Source organism: Humulus lupulus, chromosome 7 (genome assembly GCF_963169125.1).
Source record: "Humulus lupulus chromosome 7, drHumLupu1.1, whole genome shotgun sequence".
Taxonomy (NCBI): Eukaryota; Viridiplantae; Streptophyta; class Magnoliopsida; order Rosales; family Cannabaceae; genus Humulus; species Humulus lupulus.
The window spans coordinates 66,422,562-66,448,806 of record NC_084799.1 but is presented as its reverse complement, the minus strand read 5'-3'; the positions used below and the strand labels follow the sequence as shown (position 1 = coordinate 66,448,806).

Here is a 26,245-nt window from a genome sequence, read left to right as displayed (position 1 = left end):
AGGAGGCACCGCTCTGTGGCCCTCGCGCCTCACCGCACTTTCCCTCCATATCTGGTTCTCCGCTTCCTTAGCGGTAAGAGCCTTCTCAATGGCCTGGGCATAAGTTGTTCCTCCAGGTACCATTGTAATCCTGACATCCCGCGCTATCATAGCATTAAGCCCCCTGATAAATCGATCTTGCCTAGCAGCATTAGTAGGCACAAGATCTGGAGCAAACTTTGCAAGCCTATCAAACTTTAGGGCATATTCAGTAACGGTCATATTGCCCTTCACAAGACTCACAAACTCATTGACCTTTGCTGCTCTGACAGCAACATTGTAGTACTTCTGACTGAACAAGTCTCTGAAACCTTCCCAACTCAAAGTAGTAACATCCCTGGTCTGCGATGCCACTTCCCACCAAATACGGGCATCCTCTCTTAACATATAAGTGGCACAGGCCACCCTATCATGCCCCTCTATCCTCATAAAATCCAGAATTACGGTGATCATAGTTAGCCATTGCTCGGCTTTCAATGGATCCGATCCACCCTCAAAGATTGGGGGTTGCTGCTTCCTGAACCGCTCATACAACGGCTCCCATCTGTTACCAACCTCCCCTGACTGCACAACCGGTACCACTGCAGGTGGTACAATAGGGGCAGCACTCCCTGATGGAGCCTGCTGTCGCAAAATACGAATCTGCTCATCTTGACTCTGTAATCGAGCCTGTGTCTCAGCCATTAACTGTTGCCAGTTCTCAGGCACTGGCGGAGGAGTCTAGCCCTGGCCATCACCCCCGATCTCGGACCTAGTGCCGGCTAGTCGTGTAGATTTTCTTGGACGCATAGCTATCCAAGTCAATCTGCAAATAACGACTCGGCAGTCAGACCATGATGACAGGGTAAAAACTTCTCCAAGATCCACCAATAGAACATAACCAATCACAAACAATCAACATATAAGCATCCATTCTCATGCACTGGCTGCTAATAAGCACGCCTCCAATCTCATTACACAATAGCTATGAAACAAGCATTCATCCATGCACAATATACAATTAATCATCCAAATATTCATCTACATGCACGGCAATGCTAATAAACACGCCTCAATATTCTCACACAACAGTCAAGGGTCAGGCCCTATCAGTATCTCATGCTTCCTATAAATCCAATAAACAACAGCATTCATAACTCATTTCAGGCACATAAGCATATAAACACATATACACAATACCGAACCCTGATTTGAGCTTGTCTCCAACAGTGAATGTACATGTCCAGCCTATCTTCAGGAACCCTTAAACCTAGGATGCTCTGATACCAATTTGTAACGCCCTAGATAGCCAAGACCGCTACAATGTGTACTTATAAAGGTGCAAGACTTGCTAATCAAGTCATTAGTTTAAAAAAACGCGTCGCTAAACATGTATGAGCTAGGGTTAAAAAGGTTTTGATCTCAAAAGTTTCATTTTATATAATTAAACTGTTATTTACATGGGATCCCAAAAGAAACAGAGTTAAAAGTTGGTTTACAGACTTCCAAAGGTACATAAACAATTATTAGCCATACTAAGGCAAAATAGACAATCTTTGGGTCTCGCGTCCCTGCTTAAACCTCAACTGTGGCGGTTGAGCAGCTGTCCATGTACATTCCGCTCGCAGAGCTCTCCAATAAAGGTTGATCAAGCTTGCCCTTGCCTTTACCTGCACCACGTAGCACCCGTGAGCCAAGGCCCAGCAAGAAAACATGTGCAACACAAACAGTAAAAACAGATAGCAAACCCACTAAGCACGAACTCTCATCAAGTAATCCACATTAACCATTCAGCATGTATTCAGAATCATGGATGCAATCAAACACTTATAACATTCATATCACATACTAATCAGGGCCGACAACTTAGGCCGCACCCTCTGTTTATCCCACTAACTCCGGCCCGCTTAAACCGAGCTCAGTGCATATTAAGTTGTCCTCAGCTACCAGTGGCCAAGCCGCGCCCTGTGCGCTAGTGTAACCCTTGGCACCCTTAGATTGTTGGTTCACTAATTAGCTTGCATGGCATAATACCATCTTTTCAAGTGTTTACAATAGGAAGCCCTTAGTCTCGTTACAGATATTCAACCAGGTGTAGTTTTCTTGCCTTTAATCTTTATGGTTTCGGATTACGAGCGACGCTCCCCAGGCACGAATCATTCCGGAACCTAAGCCTTTATCACCTAGTCACAACCAAGGTAAAGGATACCATCAACAGACTTAAATGAGCTCCTAGAAAAAGTTTTAATATCCGGAACATTGAATTTCACCAAACATGGTAAAAGATTCAATGCCGAGCACCCTAGGTTAAATTCCCAAGCCTAGAATCTCAAAATCCCAAAATCCCTTAAGGGTCGCGGCATTAGCCAACCATGCCACGGCATGGCTCCAATCAGAGACCACCCAATGCCCAAAAACAGGTAAGGGCCGAGGCATTACTTAGACCATGCCGCGGCCCGACCCCTTCGAACCCAGAAAAATCACCATTTTTAACTCTCAAACCTCATGCAAACTCACTCAAAACGACCCCAAATCCACAACTCAATTATCCAAAAACTTCCCACAAGATTTCAACAACACAACCCAGCTGAATCCTAGGCTAGAAATCCATCAAAAACCCATTTCAATTACTGAAACTTCCTAACCCAAGAACTCAAAACCCAGTCATGCCAAACTCGATTTAAGCCTCTAAATCATGAATTAAAGCTTGCCTCTTCAGTTGGATCCTTTCTCTAATCAAAACCCAACTAGTTCCCAAAGTTTTCCAGCTCAAATTCCACCCTAAACATCAATGGTACAAACACCTCAATACCCAACTGAAACTCAGAATTTTAAACCAAAGAGAGAGAAATCCCTGCTTACCTTAGTGTTGATTCAATTCCTTGGATGAGTCTTGAACTAAGCCTCAAAATCCAGCCTCATTCCCAGCAATTCCCAGCTCAAAAGTCCCAGAAATTCCCTGTTTTGCCCTTCCTTGTGCTTTCCTTGAGAGAGAGAAAAGAAGAGCTGAGAAGAAAGTCTAAGTCAGTTTATTTCTTCTGTCTACAACTTTCTATTTTTAGTAAGTTATCCTTATCACTTAGGTCAACCTAAGGCTCGGGGTGCCGGAAACGTCCCCGGGGGTAAAACGGTATAATTCCCCAATATTCCCGCCTAGACTTCCTAACCTCAAATATATCTCCATATATTTATTTTCATAACCCGATAGTCTAGATAAATACACGATACCTAAAATACCCCTGATTTATCCAAAGTCAACTATTAAGCTCCGTTGTGAGTTTTCCCGCTATCTAGCTCCCTAGGATCGCCTCAGGTCGCATGCTGCAGATTTACCCACATAATAATGTGGTTCTCACAATTATAACATTTAATCACAATTCAACATTCATATAACCACACATGCATTCTTAACATATAATCATGTATTAAATCAGCAAATTCACACATAAACCAATTATACCATCCCAGCACACCAATCAAGGCCCTTAAGCCATATTAGTGATTTTGGGTCGTTACATGCCAGGTGGACCTCTTGCCAAATAAAACTAAACCAGGTGAATTCCCAATATATACTTTAATTAAGTTGTGTTCTGCTCACCTCAATAGGGCTCGTATTATATACATGATCATACACTGAAATTCAGGCTTCATGATGACACTAGTTGGAGGTTGGTTAGGTCCAAGCCCGTATATGAACTTGCTGACATATCCATGTTCAGACAAATTAGGATCTCCCTGCTCCACATCAAAAACCAAAAATATAGTTACAAAATTAACAATACTCACAAGACAACTTCACAATATTTTTTTCACCGTTAATTTTAAATGGTGAAAATTTTGAAATTTAGTTGGGGATATAAAATTTTAAATGTAACAATATAGACATTGATAAACACATATCTATGTATATAATTAAATATGACAAAATTTTTCATTTTTATATATATACGGTTTGAAGTTAATATTTTTTAATTTTACCGTGACCAAGCCTACGGAGGTAATGGATGATGAAAGACCCAGCAATAATACCCAAGGATGACTTGGTGGAGGTAATGGACGCTTGTCCACTCATTGTAGAAGCTTGTTGAAAGCAAGGCTTCTTCTTCTCCTTGTCAATCACGGTATTGATTCCCATCTATTTGATGTCGTATGCTTTGGATACCAATTGTAATGTCTAACAATTACAGACTTTGAACTCATTGCATTAATGAGAGAGAGATTTATATATAAATATATATATATATATCTTATTCTTCAAACGTTGGCATCAAACTTCTTAAAAGGTCTTGTTTAACAACAATCCACTAAGTCCCATCATTTGATTTAGTTTTGCATACCTTGAAATTAAGTGAGTTCAAGAAGTTTCATTAGTTAGTGGAATAGTTTGTGCAAGCTTATTTTGGAAAAAACTTTCAATAATATATTATTGATATATATAAATATATATGTACAAATATGTTTATTTGTAAAATAAAAAATTATGTACAAATGGGTTCTTTTATTATTTTGTTTTTCTCATTTTCATCTAATTATTATTTTTGAGTAATTAAAAAAAGAGAAATTTACATCAAAATATATAATTTAGTAAAAAAAAATATCATTTATACGATTTTTATGTGTTTTGTTAGTTGTTTAGATTTATGTATAGATGTTTTCATGTTATTTTTTTAGTTGTTTAAGTTTATATATAGTTGTTATGTTGTTGTGTTGATGTTTACTTATTGTTTAGTTGTTTTCAGATATATTTTAATTTTTTTTTAAAAAAACATGTTAGTATGCTATGAGTTGACTTTTAGTTGTTGTCCAATTGTTGTTTTTTAATATATTAGTATGTAGTGGTTAATGTTTAGTTGTTTTCCAATTGTTGTTTTTTTTTAAGTTTATTTTGTATATATGTTTAGTTGTATTGAGATACATTTTTAGTTTATTTTTGACACATTTAAAAATGCATGGAAAATTTATTTTGAGGTTGTTTTTTAGTTTATTTGAGTTAATGCAATGAATTGATATCTAATTGTCTTTTCAGCACTGTATTGTTGTGAAGTTGTTGCCATGTTGCATTTAAGTTGTTTTTTTTTTATTTTGTATTGCAGTGTGTTGCTTTTTTAAAATGTAAGAATGAGTTTTTTTATGGTGTTTTTGTGTTTTTTTTTTTTTTTTTTTGTAGCTACAATGGGTTGCACTGTGTTGTTGTGAGATTATTGTTGTGTTGCTTTCTTGTTGTTTGTTCAACATTATGTTTTGTGGGTTGATGTTTAGTGTAAATCGTATTTTTATAATTTCGAAACATTAAAATCGTATTTTTGAAAACTTAAGTTAATAAAAATGTAAAAAAAAAATGAAGCACAGTATAAATGTAAAAAAATCATAAAAAGTTGATATTTATGCTGAAGAAAAAACCCTTAAATATAATACTACATTAAATTACTATATTTGAGCTAGCTAGCTGCTAGCTAGGTCATATCTTTATAAATATTTGTATAGCTCAACCTAAACCATTCATTCATTCCCCCAATTATCTAAGTAAAAGGGATCGAAGGCGGAGGTATTGGAGAAAAATTCAAGATCTCCCCGATAATGTTGTACCACATTTTAATTATTTGCAATACTATGTTTAAATAAAGGGACCTTCGAAATATATAGCCCTTTATTATTATTTTACAAGATAACATTTTTATTTAAATTCTTCATAAAATAATCTTTACGATGCACTCGACATTATGTATGGAATAGTATTTTGTGAATAATTATCAAAATAATGTTATTTTGTAAAATAATATTACAAATATATATATATATATCTTTTTATAAATTACTCTTAAATTTGAGACAGTTTTTTTTTTTAAATATTCCCTCTCATACTTTTACTAATCTGTAATATTATGCGCTGCCGTGCGAATAGATTCCTAGCATAAATGTATGTAATAAATTAAATAAAAGTAAAAGTATGTTTGGTTGGGAATAATAAAGACAATGTAATAGGAACGAGAATGGTAATAAGAATAGAAATAAGATAAAATTAAATATTAATAAAAAAATTATTTGAATATTAAAATGATATTTTCTCTCACTTTTGGATAGAATAATTATTTCACTAAAATAATAGAAAAATCACTCAATTGAAATGGTATTTCAATACTTCATAAAAAAAATCAAACAAAAGAATAAAAAAAATATTATATTCCATTACTTCACCAAATATCACCAAAGATTAATAATAAGAGTTGACCATATTTGTAAAATTCCATGCATTATATTGTGTGTGTGTGTGTGTAGTATAAGATTCACATAATTTATGAACTAAATGTATTTATGTTTGAGGCAAAAAGAAATGAGTGGAGGGAGAGGAATAGAAGGAGATCTGCAAAATCTTCTTGTCTGGCAAGAATAATGGTAGTGACGTGGAGTGGTTTTTATCCACTTTGGTTAAATTTTTGGTCCTCGAATGAAGGGATAACTCCACAAATCAAAATGAAAGAAAAGATTTGTATTATATTTTATATAAATAAAATATAACGACAAATATGCTCTTAACAGAAAATAATGCAAAAATTAATATAATAATTACATAAATTTATCATTTTAAATCTCGAATTTCTCCTACCAAACAATTGAAATGAAAGGATTGTTACTCTCTTTTCTCTGAAGATCTTCTTAATTATTCAGATTTGCCACTATTATTTTAAACTCTTCATATAAACTTCCTACTTTTTCTTTCTTTGTTAACTAAACATATTTTTACAAGTTAAAAAGCGCTGAAACAAAATTTTACTGAAACATCATTAGTTTGGTATATTCGATCCTCTCTAGAAAAAATGAGTGATATATATCTAGGATTTATAATTATTTTTTTCAATTGGTAACATGCTAAAGCTTTATAATTTAACTAACACTTTTGACCAATTTTCTTTTGACATTATGTTATGAACATTTCTTAAAAGGTAAGTTGACGGTGTTGTGCATTTCTCAAGAAATACAGCTTTAAATTTTTTTCAATAAAAATAAAATTGTAGAAAATAATGACATGAGTGACAACTCACAACACAAGACGGCAAAAGATATGAACATATGTATTTGTATTTGTATATTCCTGCACCCAGAACAGATGTATGTATAAAAATTACTAGTATAAGAAGGCCGACCGATGTTTTCAAAGTAAATTTATCTATAGACATTTAAATATGAAAATTTATTGTTTAATCACTAATTGTAGTTATAAGTATTTGAAATTCTGTTTTGTATGATTACCAACTTAATTACTCAAATTAAATAACTAATTTATGAACTGTTACAGAAATGTTTAAACGGACATAAAGACTGTTTGAACAGAAATCAGATATGTTTAAACAGTTTATCACCAGAAGATAAAAACGAACATAAGATAAAAAAACACACGAAATTATACGTGGTATCAGCAATTTTTGCAGATTGCTACTAGTCCACGGGGCCATGCCCAGATAATGAAATTTATTAGAAGAATATCTAAATGATTACAAAACCAAATTGATTTATACAAATAAAGACTCCCTCTTGAATTTGTCGCAATTGTTGTAATCTAAACTCCTAATCAAATTTCTGAAGTGCTAAGATCTTGAACTCCCTTCAAATCATAACACTTACACTTTTCCTCCCGAAAAGTGACTCACGAACAAGACTTCTCCCGAAGCTTGATGAACAATGTCCAAGTGTGTTCAACCTGCACAATTAACACAAAGAAAACAATACAGAAGTACACTGTATTAAACTACTAAGAACTTGCTGAACTCAAGTTCTTCACATAATAAAAAGTCTCTCTAAAACTTGAAAATATTTGGAAAATAATACACCAAGAGAGTTGATCAAAAACCAACGACCTAAGGATGATTATATACTTTTTAGAATCTCTTTAGGTCGTGGAAAACAAATCAGAAACCAATCCGCCAATAAATGGAAAATCTTCTCAAACAGGAAAGTCAGAATCTGTTCAAACAGACTAGCAATCCGTTCAAACAGATTCATTGAACCTGGACAGTTTTTAAACCCAGTTTCCTTAAATAAATAAGGAAACAAAATATATATTATCTCTGCAAGCTGTACACGGTTTTTAGACAAACAAATCAGATCAAGAAATAAAAATAAATACCAATAATTTCCATATAAACAAATTTCAAGAAAAGATATTCTTTTATAGTAAATTATATATTTATTTTATTAGCATATATAGAATAATCTGATTAGAAAACATTTCACAACAAAACAGGAAACTACCCATTTCGAAAATACCACACAATATATTTCGAAAATACATTCCATAATTAATTTTGTCAATTTTATCAAATATGCCAATAAAGAATTTTACATTATTTTTAGTACATGTAACTTTTTTTTTTCTTTTTTATTTGGTGTATAACGTACTCATAGAAACTTTTTACAAATTTTCAAGAAATTTCAGATATTTTAAAATGTCGAAATTAGAATTTAAAATGTATGTTGCACACACATGTATAAATATCGAAACAAGTATGCGTGCAACAAATTGTTTGAATCTTAATGTCGGTATCATATAGATTATTCAAATTTTTCAAAAAATTTATAGGAAAAAAAATTTGTAGAAAATTCTCAGTAACAACATTACACACCATCATACATGTAAATGTAAAACAAATTATAGTTACAATTTGTCCTTGTAACAAAATAGTACACCTTTTCAATATATACAAGAGAATTAAATAGGGAAATTTGACTTTTAATGCATTAAGTGACACTACATGATAAAATTATACCAACCGAAAAAAACCTCACATTTTTATTCTAGTATTCTTTGTGTTATCCAAAAAGCAGGCATGGATGACGTGGCAAGCATTTTTAACACGTGGCTGACACCTGGCAGAAGTTTTGTTCGACCATCGACCAGTGAGATTCCCCTGACATAACATTTGGATTTTATATACGACCAGCCTGGTCGTATGCTCCATACATTTAGAGATAATTTTGTACAATTGTAATCATATCCGAGATTATCTCCCATGATCCATGATGATCCGATTATTTAGGAAAGAATATTTGTAACTAATTCGTGTAATCCTCCTTGAGCCTATAAATAGAGAGAAATACCTCAAGGAATGGACTTTTGGGTGATTTAAGTTTATACTTTACAAGTTAATTAGGGCGATTATCTTACGATTGTATGATTCATCTCTCTCAGGCCTGTGAAACTCAGAGAACCCTAGTTCTTTGATCACTCCTTTGAGAATTAATATCAATAATAGCTTAAGTGGACGTAGGTCATTACCAATTCGTGGGGCCGAACCACTATAATTTGTTGTGTCGTTTACTGTTCTTCCCATTAGATCTATTTCAACACCTTCCATCACATCAAGCATTTGACTCCGTGTCAGTTGACCAAAACAAGGGTCAACACTTTGGATTACCACTAATGCCCCTATCATAAATTTCCCTCTTTTTCTCCCATTGTCTTCTCCCTCTCGATCTCTCACGTTTTCCCTCTCAATCTCTCAAGCTCTTGTACACAAAAAAAAAATAAGGCAGCTTAATCTATACAAATTTTCGAGCTTATTTCGGCAAGTTATGAATCCTTTCAAGGCAAGGACTTCATTTTAGATTTCGGATAAAAATCATATGGATAAGTATATATTTGTTATATGTAGTGAGGAAACTTGTTTATCAACATTGCTTTTATTATTTCGAACAGATCTGTGTATGCCTTCATGTTTTATTGTAATTTTTCACTGTCGGAATGAATTTTCGTTCCTTTCTTGGTTTTTTTCTGGGTTTTTGTCTGCCTCGATAGGACTCGATGGTCCTCGATGGACCTCGATAAATCCTCATGTATTATATTATTTGTATACCTCGATATGCCTCGATGAGCCTCGATGGATCTCGATAACATCCTCACATAAGGAGTAATGGCTACCTCGATATGCCTTGATGAGCCTCGACGGGTCTCGATAGCATCCTCACATAAGGGGAAATGGCTACCTTGATATGCCTCGATGAGACTCGATGGGTCTCGATAACATCCTCACATAAGGGGAAATGGCTACCTCGATATGCCTCGATGAGCCTCGATAGAGGCATAAAACTTAATTATGTAGTATTGCTTCGATAGGACTCGATTGGAATCGATGGGTTGACCTCGATAGTGTGATAGTTTGACCTCGATAGAAATCGACATTTTGCTATTTTATGTTGTAGTTTAATTTTTTGACTTTTTTTTTTTTGTTTTTTTGTTGCAGACTTGACTGTTTCCGTATTTGTTGCATTCAATGGTGTTTGGGAACTTGAAAATAGGGATTGGATTTTCAGGGATGCTGAAAATCAAGTTCTGCCCGTGGAGAAGGGTGTGACGTATGAGCAATTGCTTGATATTCTGTACGATGAGCTTGAAGTGGATAAATGTGTGCATGACTTGAAAATTGAGGTCCCGTACACATGCATATCACAATCCGTCAAACCTACCGTTATAAAAAATGATAGGCATGTGCGTGCATTCATTGGGTTAGCATCGAAATCTATAGAGAAGCTCATTCCTCTATGTGTGACATTGATTAAGAAGGGAGGTATAAGAAATGCATCGGCTTCTGCCAGCGTTAATAAAGAAGTTCGATTTGAAGAGAACATTTCTCCTCCATGTCATGGTTTCAAAGGAACTCAAGGTGAGTTGGAACATGTGTTCCCGAGACAAATCCAGACGTTATAGTCCATGATGATATCCCGGTTAGAGATCCGCCATATGTGCATGACACGGCGGAGTACGATCCCTACTTCCAAAGAGCGTAGCTGCCGCTCCCCGGAAGATGGCGATCCTAACAATAAGTTGAAGCTTGCGGCTTGGAGCCAAGAGCATATGAGGGCAGGGGCCTTATTTCCCTTGAAGTCCTTTTTTTAAGGACCTTCTGGATTATGTTGGGCTCGTGCCCTTCCAACTCCATACCAACTCATACAGGGTCTTGTCAGCCCCGAGGTCGCTTTACCACAAGCTAAAGTGGGAAGGACCTTCACCAAAAGAGATTGTGTATTTCTTTTGCTTGAAAAGCAACCCCTCCCGAGCTCGGGGAGGAGATAGCTTCTACTACCTCTCGAGCTATCCCAGGGAGAAGAAAATCTTCGAGGACTTGCCGAACCATCCCCCCAATTTCAAGCTAGCGTTCTTTTGGACGGACGGCCTGGCTTCCTCCAGATACTATTCGTTCAGGCGAATCCGTAAGTATACGATCTTTTTTCTTTTTATGCTCGAATTTTTGCTTAGGCTCGAACCACTCATAATACATTCACTTCTTCAGCCAACTATCATTGCCCTACTCCCACTGATGAGATGAAGGAGCACAATGAGACTTTGCTTCAACTCCCTTATTGTAGGCGCTCCCTGTCTTATCTTCTTCATGAAGATAATCTTTGAGCATGTGGTCTCCTGGAGAAGCATCATTCCACAAATGATAGAGCCTACAAGAAGTACACCAAGTGGGAGTTTGTGCCTCTTCCAACCGGCAGCCTTCCCCTGAGGCGAAGCTCTAAGGCACGATCCCCAGCTCGTCGTCCTAGGAGTCTGTGCTCGGGGAACAAGGCCAATGATGAGGCTTCGAGCTCGAGTGACAGAGGTGCGGTCATCCTTAGCTCAACTTTATGGTCTCCTTCGCTACTTAAGCATAAACTCGACACCCTAATCTTGTGCCCAAATGATAGGGACAATTTTTATGTATGATCTTGGGTAGATGAGAGGGTTCATAGGTTTGATAGTTGGCTAGGGAAGTACGATACTATGCATAGTCTGAACGAGGTCTGGGATGGAATAGCCATCCAATACGGGATGAATGATTATAGGGACCTTTCGAGGTTGACTTCCACATATAGGGAAGGGACTCCCCCCGCCTCTTCCAAAGATGGGGGAATTATGTGGTCACCGAGCACGAGCTCGTGGGAGAGTTCCAGTTAGGTTCCTCATTAGTTTTCCTTTTATTCCTTGACTATCTGCATTATGCTAACTTTTTGTGTCTTGAAATTTCTTATAATGTGGTGTGACTGTGCAGGTACTATGGATTCCGATCTCGAGACCGTGCTCGCCAGGGGTGAGGGGGCCAAGAAGAGTAAGCGCCCGAGAGCCTCGCAAAAGTCTGATCGACTTGCTAAGGTCTCTAAAAGGATCGAGAAGACTCCTCCTCCCCCAGCTCCCATTGTTACGAGCTCGGTCGCGGATACTGCCTCCCAGGTCAATGCTTCCACCACAGATGCTCCTCCTCTGCCTCCTGCCATCAAGATCCTCCCCATGCTCGGCCCTCCTCTAAATAAACCAGCGTCCAAAGGGTGCCTGTTGTTGATTTTTACTCATGTTGATGAGTATGTCGTTGACAATGCTGCCGAGACTCATGGGGCTACACTTGGCTTGGATGTCCTGTCTCGGGTAGGCCAGAGCATCAACAGCTTTGAGGCTCCCCAGTGGTAGTTTTTGAACAATGCTCGGGACTACAACACCTTTTATGACAAGAGTGTCGAGCTCGCTGCTACGGTAACTTCTCTCACCTTATTTTTTGTTGTAATTGTGCTCAGCATATGTTCTAACTGGGTTTTGTTGTGTGTTAGTCCCTTACTGCCTTTGCTCAGCCAAATTACAAGCTGAACAATGAGGTCCACTTGAGCATGTCCTATGCTCAGGAGTCGAAGAATCTTCAACTCAAGCTCACTGACGAGTTTAAGGCCAAAAAATCAAAGCTGGAGGTTGAGGTCGAGCAGATGAAGGCCAAGGTTGAGGAGCTTGAGAAGCTGAATGCCAGGATCGGGGAGCTTGAGAAGCTGAATGCCAGGATCGGGGAGCTCGAGAAGGTCAATGCCAAGCTTGAGGAGGAGAAAAAATCCACCTTCGAGATAATGGAGGGCGAGAAGGCTCGTCTTCTCGAAGAGTTCAAGGAGAGGAAGGATTGGGCGGTTGACCTAGCCATGTACAGGATCTGGGCCAGCAACACCGATCTCGATACCAGCTTCCTGGGCTCTTTTGAGGAGTAGCTTGTGGCCAAATGGCAAGCTCAGCTTGATGCGGAGGAGGCTGCTCAGGAGGATGCTGAGAAGGCTAAGGAAGGCGCTCCTTCCTCCTAAATCTCGATCCTGGGCTACATCCCTTTGAGACCTTTGTAATAGTTTTTATCTTTTGTTTTTTATTCCCTTGGGGCTAAGACAATTTATAGCTCGTAAAAAAGCTATTTTCTTATGATATTTACAATACCATATTTGACTTTACTTTAATATTTTTGCTTTACATCTCTTAAATTGAAATATTTTAAGCAATTTGTATTAAAAGTTTGTCCTTATGTCTGTTTATTCATACAAACACGCGGTGGATTTTAGCTCGAGTTTCTATACATTTTTGCATAGTTTGCTCGATATATCCGTGTCTGATCTCATTATTCGTCAAGGTCAGAACTTACTTTTACCATGCACTCGAAAGTACTTATATGGCATGTGAGATGGGTAGTTTAGTTATACCCTGATTTTCTAGTTACTTTTCCTCGTCCTCGGGTAGCTCCCCAAAGTTAGGAGGTCGAAACTATCTTTTTGCAAGATATTCTGGCCTCGATCTCAACTTAACTTGAAGTGGGTTTATTTATATCTCATTTTCGTCGATCAATTTTAGATGGTTTGTTCCAAACCTATTTAGGTCATGTTCTTGGTTCGTAATCCATACACTTATATATTTTCGATCTAGTTATATCTAGATCGTACTGGTTTGCGTATCCAGTTGTATCCGAACACTTTTTTAATATTTTGATTATGCCCAAATTATCTTGGCTCGCGCATTTGTTTATATCCAAACACTTTTAATTTTAATGTCCAAATTATTTTAGCTTGTGCATTCGGTTATACCCAAACACTTTGCTTTTAACAATCTGGTTATTTTAGCTCGCGCATTTGGTTACATCCAAACACTTTACTTTTAATAATCTGGTTATGTCCAAATTATTTTAGCTCGCGTGTTTGGTTATATCCAAACACTTTGTTTATTTTCGTGTATGCTATTTTTTATTTTTTTCAAGCTTATGGTATATATACCACTAATCCCCCCTTAATATCCTATGGGTGTGACCATAGGTTACTAAATTAAGAGAGTTTGCAAAAAATACAGCATATTGAAACGAAAATAAACTTTATTCAGAATTGAACAATTTATTAACAGAAGCGTAGTAAAGATAAACAAGCACGGTTACAGGTGACATCATTCCTACACTATTGATAGTAAGGTCGTAGATGTTCGCCATTCCATGCTCATGGTACCAATTCCCCGTTTAATCTTGCCAATTTGTAGACGCCAGGTTGGATAACTGATTCGATTTGATAAGGCCCTTCCCAATTAGGCACGAGCACGCCAGTGGCTGGGTCCCGCGTGGCTAGGAACACACGCCTCAGCACCAAGTCTCCCAATCCGAATTTCTTGTCCTAAACCTTTTTATTGAAATATCGAGTAACTCGCTGCTGATATGTTACATTTTTTTAGTTGAGCCTCGTCCCATCTTTCTTCAATCAGGTCCAAACTTACTTTGAGCTGGGATTGGTTCGAGATTTGGTCAAAAGCATGGCTACGAATAGTGGGTACTTCGACCTCGATTGGTAGCATAGCCTCGCATCCATATGCCAGAGAAAAGGGGGTATGTCCTGTTAAAGTGCGAGTTGTGGTTCGATATCCCCACAAAACTTGTGGTAGCTCCTCGGGCCATTTTCCCTTAGCTTCTTCCAATTTCTTCTTCATAGAACTCTTCAGGGTTTTATTCACAACTTTGACTTGGTCATTCGCTTGGGGATGAGCCACAGAGGAGAAGCTCTTTATTATCCCATTTTTCTCACAAAAATTGGTAAATAGTTCACTATCGAACTGAGTACCATTATCCGATACTATCTTCCTTGGCATTCCATATCGGTAGATTATATTTTTTACCACAAAGTCCAAAACTTTCTTTAAGGTAATTTTTGCCAGAGGTTCGGCCTCGGTCCACTTTGTAAAATAATCTACTGCGACTACTGCGTACTTAACTCCACCTTGCCAGTTGGCAATGAGTCTATGAGGTCAATTCCCCATACCGCAAATGGCCATGGGGAGGTCATCATAGTTAGCTCGGAAGGTGGAGCTCGTGGGATTGTAGCGAACCATTGACACTTATCACATTTCTTGACGTAATCGAATAAGTCTGCTTTGATAGTGGGCCAGAAGTATCCTTGGCATATAATTTTCTTTGATAAACTATGCCCCCCAGTGTGGTCCCCACAGAATCCCTCGTGTATCTAGGATCTTTTTGGCCTCGGGTGGAGTCACACATCGGAGTAGTGGCATAGAGTATCCTCTCCGATATAGCATTCCTTCCACAATAGTGTATATGGGGATCTGATACATTAGTTTTCGAGCCTTGTTCCGTTCTACTGGGAGAATGTCGATTTCAAGGTACTCAACTATTGTGGTCATCCAGGTTGGCTCGGAGTTGATCATGCAGACATCTTCCTGTTCCGGCTCGCTAATACTGGGTGTCGACAGATACTCGATTGGCACAACATTCAGCTCGTTGACCTCAGTGGATGTGGTGAGTCTGGCTAGGGCGTCTGCATTGGAATTTTGTTCTCGTGGAACCTGCTCTATTATGTAGAACTCGAAATGTTCGAGTGTTGTTTTTGCTTTTTCTAAATATGCAGCTATTTTTGTTCTGCGAGCCTGGTATTCCTCTAAAATTTGGTTGACCACCAACTGCGAGTCACTATAGCAGTGTATCGCTTTAGCCTTGAGTACCTTGGCTATTCGAAGTATAGAGCTTCGTATTCACCTTCGTTGTTAGATGCTTCGAAGTCAAATCTCAAGGCGGAGTGAAATCAGCTTCCAGCTGGAGTGACCAATATGATTCCTGCCCCCGATCCATTTTCGTTGGAAGACCCATCAACATAAAGTTTCCACAACTCGTGGGTTGGGGTTATAACTTCATTGTTAGTCATTCTAATTGTAATGCCCCAAATTTCCTAATAAAGTTAAGGACCTTGATTAGGAGGCTGGGAGGGCCATGATTGATTTATTATGTTATTAACTGATCATATGCACGTTTATGTGAATTATATTATTATACGATGATAAATGCATGCATATGGGTTTATTTTAATTATAAGGGCATTTTGGTAATTTGGCCCGTTGAGGGCGTGATTGTGTATTTTCATGCATGTGGGTGGGTTATGAATGGTACCACATTATATGTGGATTTGTTCGAGCTTTTCGGCATGAGACGATCATGAAATGCAAGTGTTCGGTCTGGTCATAACGGGTTTAAGTTCGGGGCTCGGAGTGAGTCTCGGGATGATTTTAATGATTAGAGCGTTACCGGGAATTAAAGGGTAATGGGATATGAATTTTTTTTTTTTTTTTTGATGAAAATATGAGTATATTGAGATTCAATCAAAACACATACACAACAAGCAAAGCCTAGCCGACCAGCCAACAACCTTTACATCTGAATCAGAGAATCAAAAAATACAAAATCATTGTTTTTGACTTTCAGTTTAGGAAGCCTAGTTAGTCTAGTTTTCAAACAATACTTGATCAATTGATCAACAAAATCAACAGACCATGAGCTAAAATCAAAGAGACATTTGTTCCTGTTTCTCCAAACCATATAAACAGCAGCTGCCAAAGCTGCAGCAGCAACCCTTTGCTTCAAGCCATTAGGCTTTCCCATCATCCAAGATCTCCAATCCTCATACCTTCTCGGCCAAGTATCCCTTCCCAGCCATTTCTCCAGTTTTGTTCTAAGCTGATGAGAAAAAGGACAAGCAAAAAACAGATGGGAATGTGATTCCTGCTCCTCTTCACAGACCGGGCACAGTAATGAAGATAGCTTCAGATTGCACAAATGTAATTTTTCTCGGGTGAGCAGGTGTCCAAGAGTAGCTTGCCACAAAATAAATCTATGTTTAGGCACTGCTAAGGAACACCAGACCACATTTGCAAAATACACTTTATTTGAATTCAGCAACCTGTTGTACAGAGTTCTCACACTGATCTTGTTATTCTTGATTGCCTCTTCCAAGTTTTTAGCTGGAAAAACATCTCTCAGATTGGAAATCTTTTTCCAATACCAACTCACATCCTGTTGGACTTTATAGTTCCAGAAATCCTGCCCCTTAAGATAAATGGAATCAATCCATTTCACCCACAAAATATCTTGCTTAGAGGATACAGCCTAAACAAACTTAGCCAGAAGCACTTTGTTCCAAGTAGCCCCCTGCTTAAACCCAAGACCCCCCATGCTCTTCGGCAGGCAAACTTGATCCCATGTTGTAAGATGCAATTTGCTGCGATTGCTGTTACTGTCTTTGCGCCCCTAGAGAAAGTTCCTGCATAATTGATCAATTTCCTTGATAACACTCTTGGGAAGAATGAAGATGCTCATCCAAAATGACCTGATGCTTAGAAGAACAAAGTTAATCAATTGAGCCCTTCCTGCAAAAGAGAGATGGCGACTAGACCAATTGTGAAGTTTCAGCTGAATCTTTTTAATAATAATAGCACAATCTCCAGCTTTCCATTTTGTAGTTCGAAGAGGCACTCCCAGATATTTTAGAGGAAAGCTCCCTTCAGTAAAATGGAGCCTATTTAACAGCTGCTGCACTTCTCTGTCAGTCAAGCCCCCAAAGTATACCTGAGAGTTCTCCAAGTTGGCTGACAAACCAGAAGCTAAACTGAACTCATTGAAACAGTCCTTAATAATCTGAACTAATTTAGACACGCCCTTGAAAAATATAACCAAGTCATCAGCAAAACACAAGTTAACAAGTTTCAGATTTTTACACTTTGGATGAAACCTGAACTCCTTGTTAAGGGTAGCTTGACAGAGAAGCCGGGTGAAATACTCCATCACTAGGACAAACAATAAAGGCGAGATAGGGTCGCCTTGCCTAAGACCTTTTTTCCCTTTAAATCCACCTTGAATCCTACCATTCATTAAGATCAAATAAGTAGTATCCCTTAAACAAGTCATCACCCATTTGATAAATCTGTTTGGAAAATAGAAAGCAATGAGAATATCCTCCAAAAAATGCCAATCTAGCATATCATAATAAGCTTTGCTCAGGTCTATCTTCATTACACATCTAGGAGAGATGTTTTTCCTTTTATAACCTTTAATAATATCCTGAAGTATCAGAATATTATGCGCCAACAATCTGTTTTGCACAAACGCTCCTTGATTTTGACTAACTAGACTAGGAAGGACTGTCGTCAATCTACCGCAAAGCATTTTAGAAATGCATTTATAAATGGTATTACAACATGCTATGGGCCGAAAATCTACTGCCTTGGTAGGGGTATCAACCTTAGGAATCAAAGTTATTGTAGCCTTATTCATCTCTTCAGGCAGAATACCCCTCTCAAAGAAATCAAGAATGGCCTCTGAAACTTCTGCTCCCATATCCTTCCACATGGCTTTGAAAAAACATGATCCATACCCATCCGGGCCTGGACTTTTAATTGCACTAATACTAAACAAAGCATCTTCCACCTCCTTTCTAGTAAACGGTTTTATCAGACCAATCTGTTGGTCCAAAGATAACCTATGACCAAATCTGAAGCAAGACTTCTGAACAGGCACCGAAGCACTACTCTGACTCCCTATAATCTTTTGAAAGTGGTTCACAAAATGAGCCACTACATCCTCAAACCTCTCAACCAACTGACCAGACTCATTAACAAAGGAAGTGATCCGGTTAGACGCCCTTCTTTGTTTTAAGCAAGCGTGAAAATAAGTTGTATTGTCATCACCATAACGAAGCCAATTCACTTTACTTTTCTGCCTAAGAAAGCTGTCATATATTCTATCATGATTAGCAAACAATTCACCTATTATCCTCTCCTCTCTTTGCAACTCTGATGAGTGAGGGTCATTTTGGAGAGACAAATGAGCAGCTTGGTATGTCTCCTTAGCAATAGTATAGTTCTGAACAACATCTCCCATTGAACTCTTATTAAATTTTTGAAGGACCTGTTGGAGCCTACTCAGCTTCCTTACTATTTTTCCCAGACCATACCCCTTACTAGGCATCCTCCCGCTCTACATCACTACCTCTTTAAATTTGTCATGGTCAATCCACATATTAAAAAATCTAAAAGGTTTGATACCACAATTTAAAGCAGCTCCAGACTTTATAATGCAAAAACAATGATCTGAGAGCAAATCCCAGTTGACAACAGCTACAGCATGAGGGAATAAGTCCAACCAATCTTCATTTATAAAAATTATGTCCAGCTTAGAGTGTATTCTGTTCTCATTCGCTTGCTTGTTTGTCCAAGTGAAATGAGAACCGCTCGTGCGCATCTCATCAACCAACCCTAAGGCTCTCCACTTTTAAGCATCCACCAATTCCATAGCAGTAATATTACAGCCTCCAACTCTGTCAGTAACCTCAAACACTGCATTAAAATCCCCAGCCACAAGCCAAGGAGTGGCTGGAAAGCATAAACCAGAAAGATCATCCCACAGCTGCATTCTATCCTCAATCGTGTTTCTACCATACACAAAAGTCACACAAAACTTCTTATTAGACCTCACTTCCTAAGCATAGACATGTATTAATTGATCACTCTCCTTCAGGACCTCAACTGATATACTTTGCCTCTGCCAAATCAGTAGGATTCTCCCTTCAGAAGCTGAACCAGTAAAATAATTCCAGCCACTGAAAAATAAACTCATCATTTTCTTAGTTTTGTCCCTTCTCAGTTTAGTCTCTAACAAGGTTCCTAAACCAATTTTATTCACCAAACAAAACGAACTCAGGGATTTATGTTTCTCCCTTTTATTAATACCCCTCACATTCCAACTAAGAATGTTGTGATTCTCCATTAAAAATATTTGTTGTTGACAGTCCCAAGTTTGTGACCTCCAAAACCTTCTCTTGCAGAGCACTATATGAGTTCTTCAATTTGTTCTGTGAGTTTCGAACTAACCTCTTATTTCCCCCCCCCCCCCCCCCACCCGCTTAGGTGTAGTCCATTCAGTAGGATTGCTTTTGCTGGAGTCCCTAATAACCAGATCAACATTCTGCTTTGACTTTGTCGAATTACTAGGAGGATTTGACATAGCCTGAGACTCAATTACTTCCTTAGCATCTGTCTTCTGTTGATCAATATCAAAACCCCCAGTAGTTATCTCTTTATCCTTTGTTAATGTTTGCTACTTCTTGGGGTCTTGCTTAGTCTCCTCTCTGCCTCCATGTCTCCTTTTGTTTCCTATTACACATCATCTCAGTATGACCAAAAATCCTGCATTCTTTACATTGAGTTGGTAGCCATTAAAATTCTAAAATTTGCTCCATTAGCTGCCCCTTTTCATTGAGAAACTGAATGGATTTAAGGACCTTCTCAGTTATTTCTATCTCAACCAACACTCTAGAAAATTGCATCATTGTTCTATCCTTAGTAACTTTATCAACTAGAATCAGATTCCCAATTGTACTCATAAGGGCGCTCAAACACTTGGTACCCCAATATTGCAATCCAAGCCCCAGTAGTCCAATCCAAACTGGAACAGATTTCACTGCCTTAAGAGTGTCTAGATCAGCAGTCCAAGGCTTCACTATCACTGGTTTTCTATCAAAGTGTAACACCCCAGCTTCCAAAACCAAGTCTCTGGTTACTTCATCTCTGAATTTCACTAGAGTATACCCAGCATTCAATTGAGCAATTCTGTCTATACCTAGCTTACCCCAAATCCTCTTAATGAATCCTTCAAAAACAGCAAACGGAGGATTAGCTCCAAGAACCATACAAATCACAGCTAAGTTCCAAAATGAAGTTTCCACTTGGATCTTCTCCAAATCTACCTAAGCAATTTTTTGGCCCTCTCGAACTAGGGGTTCCTCAAATTTCAGTTTAGCCCCTCCCTGATTTGGCAATAATGTTCGAAACTAAGCCCATTTGTCCTTCGCCTGGTTCTGAAATTCATTCTCGCCCATCGCCATATTATTCTAGGTAACATCGTTTCGCATATCTCTAGATGAACCCGCATTAGTTTCCCTCAGTCCTCGACCCCCAACTTCTGGGAACTCCCCCATCGAATCCTTGAAAACTTCTTCCATTTCCTCCGGCAAATCTTCATCTACACCAGTCACTTTTTCCTCACAAGCTTCTTGGATCAATGGAGAATCATTTACCCTAGATCTAGTAGCAGGCTTTTGGTTGGTCTTCTTGCGACTTGCCATGGAGAAACCAGAGAACACCTCTTGCCTTAGGGTTTAGTGTTTTTCACAATTATTTGGTTTTATTTCTCACTATATTTCATCTATGGGATATGATTTATTGGTATGTGAGAATATTGAGAATAGCGGGAATTGGAGGGTGTTAATTATGATTAACAAAATAGGTGTGAAAGGACGATTTTGCCCTTGGTGGCTGTTAAGGTTTTATTTTAAACTTGAGGGCATTTAGGTCTTTTCACCCTAAAGGATTTGTTCAGCCATTTAAGCTTAGAAAGCTGTAGAAACCTTCTCAAAACAGAGCACCAAAATCACCTTCTCCCGTACATCATTTCTCCTCCATTTCTCTCTGAATTTTCAAGCTCTTTTTGAGGAATCAAGCCAAGGAACCAAGCTGGGGTAAGCTAGGGTTATGCTCCACCATTGAAGAGGGTGTGTTGCTGAGATTGAGGTGAGTTTTTTGCCATTAGAACTCTTGCTTTTGCTCTGTTTTCTTAGTTGAGATTCAGCTGGTTTTTGGGTTGGAAAGTTGGGAATTGATTGGAGTTTTGGCTAGGGTTATTGGGGTTGTGATGCTTGGGTCATGTGAGGATGGTTTTTGGGTTTATTTGGGACTTAATTTGATGTTTGGAAGCTTTTGGTTTGGGTTAGAAATGGTGGAATCGAAGGAAGAATTTTCTGGGCAGTTGCTGGCTGAAGGTAACGCTACAACGCCCAGTATAGGGCGTGTTAGGAGTGTGTCCTAAAAGCATGTAAAGACATTTGTTTTTCCTGTGAATAAATAAATACAATGGTTTATTATTATTGTCATATTTAGATTGTTAAATTATTGTTTGAATAATTTTGTAAATATCAGAAAAATTCCATATTCATTATTGAGGATGTGATCTTGTATTAGTACGAGAGAATTAAGATCACATGAATGAATAAAAATAGTCAACAACAACAAATTAAAGTTATGGAATTCTTTAATTGGAGTTGTAAGTGCGGTTTATTGAGTATCATAATGATACAAATAATCTAGATTCGGATTATTGATGTGGTAAGACATCTCGGTAAAGGTGCTTTATATAATATGATTATATATGACATGGACTGATATGAATTAGAGTCTTTATCCAAAAACCATTTAATAATAAAGACTTGTAATTCATATCATAACAGATGATCATTTATAGATCAACCTAAATCCTGAGTGTTCATGAACTCCTGTTCATGTTTATTAAATCTTTTGATTCATTCGTTAAGGTCTCTTCAAAGAATGAGGCTAATGACTATTGTTTTGGAGATTTAATATCATGGATGGCTGGGAACATGTATCAACAATGCGGAATCTAATCTTTCCTAACGGATCGTATATTAGTTCTCTTAAGGGTTAATTCTGGAACTAAATGATTTTGAGCTCCAATCTATAATTAGATTATAGATTAATTATTCACTAGTGAATTAATGGTACTTAAGGAATAAGAAGTAAATTAGAAAGGTTAAATGGTAATTCTCCCATTCTAATTTATGAACTAATTAATTAGAGGGTTGAATTATTGTAAGATGGTTAAATCAATGGACGACTTAAGAAAAAGATTTCTGTAAAAGTATATCTATAACATAAAGAGTGTAATTCTGAATTTATAGTGGAGTAATATCAGAATTAATAAATTAACTATTATAATTAAAGAGTTTAATTATTTAGTTTCAATTTATTGGAGCTTAATGTTACAGGTCCATGATCTCCGAAATGGCTCAAACAATCACTGTCAAAGGCAAATACAAAAAATGGGCAAAAAGGACTTATGTGATAAGTAAAATATTTTTCTATGTATCAAACATAATTATTGTTTAATTATGTGTAATTAATTAATTATTTGATTTAACAAAAATATAATTAATTTTGAATTAATTTATTTTTGGGATTTTTGGTATTTAAATAATAATAATTGGGAAAAATCACATGCCTGCACAGGCATGTGGTTCACGTGTGGCACAGTGCACAGGCACTGTGCTACACGCATAAGAGATGGACTTAGTCTCTTGATTCCACAATTTTAGTTATTTAAATATTAAATAAATAATGAGATATTTTAATATGATTAAAATATTATTATTTAAACAAAAATCTGATAACTGATCAGTTATTTTGAATTTGTTTAAAATAACAAATATTTTAATATATTGGATATTATTAAATATTGGATATCAGTTTTCACATAATGTAATTTTTCAGGGATAGAAAAATATCTAGGATTCTCTCAGAGAAAAGAGAACAGTGACAAAAACAAAGGTTATTGTTCTTCAAAAAACCTAGGTCCAAACTTTATCAGATCTCATGTGTTGAGAACATCTGATAAATAGTTGTTGCCTATTATTTGTATAACGAGCCCACACTCGTTCTTTGTGTGCCTGAGAACATTTTGGAAGATCTTGGTGTGAGATCTCAAGGATTCAGCCATACGAAATGATAGCAGCAAGGAAGGACCTGAGGTAATTTTTTCTATTCTTGTCCTTGATTCAATATATATATGAGTGTGAAGAAGTAGATATAGAAATCTTATGGGATTAATTTGACAATTTGATTGTTGTTCCGCTGCGCATAATCTCTAATTTGATCAATAAAAACCAACAGGGCGCTACAGCGCTACCTGCAGGGGATGTTAGGGCGGTTTGGCTCTGTGATGAGCGCTGGGGCGCTAGGAGGGTAGCACTGTAGCGCTACCCTGTTTCTTTAGAACCTCATTTTATGTGTTTTTAAGGGTTTTTGGCTCGGGGTTTCAATCCTTAAGGCCCGGGATCGAATCTACTCACTGTGTGGGCATGTTTCGAGGTCCCAAGAGTGGGGTTTAGATTAAGACCCTATTATTGTTGATTTTCATTAATCAGAGATTGTATTTGGTTATGACTAGGTGACCGCTAAAGGATTAAAGGATCGATCGTTCTCAAGGGTCGTTCTTGTTCTAATTCTCGCTCGAACCAGAGGTAAGAAAATTGCACCCCATATGTGACATGCATGGTTATTCTTGATGCATGTTGGATGATTAAGTGTGATGCATGTGATGCATGAGAAACATGTGTTTAGGGCATGCCATGAGCATTGAGTATGAGACTGATCAGAGCTTGAGTCTCTGTGTTTGTGCATGATCATAATTATGCTAGCAACTGTTAAGTAAGCCTGCTGAATGCCCTACTCTATGATATTTGACATATGATACATATACTGATAGCAATGCTTACTTGTGCATGGTACTGACTAATTAGTCAGATTTGGCAAAGGTGTCAGTATCAACTGTGAAGCTGGGACTTATTAGTCAAGTTCAGCAGTGGTACTGGGCACTGGTCACACAGTGCTGACTCATAAGTCAGGACAACCTTAGTGTGTTCAATGCAAGCCAATAAAGATTAGATCTAATCGATATCTGCATTAAATGACTCAGAAGAGCGTTAATGCCGGACCGACCTCAAGTTCGATGAAAACTAAAAGCGCTTGTGTGACTTACCCATCAGTCACTCATCTGTTAAGTTAGAGACTTACCCATCAGTCTCTCATCTGTTTAAGCTAGTGACTTACCCAGCAGTTACTTATCTGTTTAAGCTAGTGACTTACCCAGCAGTCACTCGTCTGTTTAAGCTAGTGACTTATCTAGCAGTCACTCATCTGTTTAAGCTAGTGACTACCCATCAGTCACTCATCTGATTAGAGCCATAGCAAGAAAGCCCAGGTAACGGTTTCGTTACACGGCTATGAGCATTGAGCCCCATAGTGACTTTCTTATCAGTCACTCAGTATGGTTTACCAGAACCTCTAGTGTTAAATCACTCACCTGATTAGGATTGACTTGATAGTCATCCAATCAGGAGGGCAGGATTTCTGATCCTCGATTCCCCAGCATTGTTTGAGTTTATTTGCATGCTTGAATAAGGCTATGTTTGCTAGGCATGCCAGATATGATTTGATATCATGATATGACTGTTCATGAGCATATTGAGTTTTCTTGCTGGGCTTCGGCTCATGGGTGTTATGTGGTGCAGGTAAAGGCAAAAGGAAGCTGGACCATCCTTGAGTTGGAGAGCTTAGGTGTTGATGTGTACATATGCAGCTGCTCGACCGCCATGGCCGAGGTTTGAAGGAAAGGAACTAGGGTTAAACCCTATTTTGCCGCTTAGATCGGCCAGTTGTAAATATTTTCCTGTAATAGACCTTTAAATTATATTTTTGGGATCCCAATGTATACAGTAAACGTTCTAGTGAAGCGTTACATCTTAACCAAAAATTTTAATCCCTAAACTGCTAATCATACTTAGTTACACAATTTTGGCCAAATGACTCGGTTAGCGAGTTTAGCACTGTTTACAAGGCACACCGTAACGGTCCCTGGAGTTTAGGGCGTTACACCAGTACATTCCACTATGAAGTCTGTCAGGGCCTGTCCTCTTATGGTTGTCCTCGGATGATAAGTGATCTCGAATTGTCTGAGCTCAACAGCCCATTTTAATAATTGGCCCGAGGCTTCTGGCTTTGATAAGACTTGTCATAGTGGTTGGTCAGTCAGCACATGGATGGGGGATGCTTGAAAGTAAGGTCGGAGCTTTTGAGACGAGTGAATTAGGCTAAGAGCCAATTTCTCCATTAAGGGGTATCTCGATTTTGCCCCCAGTAACCTTTTACTGACATAGTAAACTGGCTTTTGTACCTTCTAGTCTTCTCGGACGAGCACAACGATGATGGCATGCTTGGTTGTAGCGAGATATAGGTACAAAATTTCCCCTGTGATTGGTTTTGCCAAGATAGGAGGCTCCGTGAGGTGCTTCTTGAGCTCCTGAAATGCTAGCTCGCATTCCTCTGTCCACTCAAATTTTTTGCCCCCTCTCAAAAGGTAGAAAAATGGAAGACAGCGGTCTGTAGATTTCGAGATAAACCTACTTAATGCCACCATCCGTCCAGTCAAACTCTAGACATATTTATGCTTTCGAGGTGAGGGTGTAACGACCCAAAATCAATAATATGGCTTAAGGGCCTTGATTAGTGTGTCGGGAGGGC

At 37.9% G+C, this 26,245-nt stretch overlaps 1 protein-coding gene across 1 annotated transcript in view; it reads right to left on the bottom strand.

Moving 5' to 3' along the window:
* The window catches only part of LOC133791801 (methylesterase 17-like), a gene marked incomplete at its 5' end in the record, with an annotated part of 63,107 nt that overhangs the window by 27,600 nt on the left and 9,262 nt on the right, over nucleotides 1-26,245 (bottom strand). The window contains 2 exons of the mRNA XM_062229718.1: nucleotides 3,651-3,756; nucleotides 10,450-10,472. Of these exons, the coding sequence (XP_062085702.1) occupies nucleotides 3,651-3,756; nucleotides 10,450-10,472 (129 nt within the window). The remainder of the gene's footprint in view (nucleotides 1-3,650; nucleotides 3,757-10,449; nucleotides 10,473-26,245) is intronic.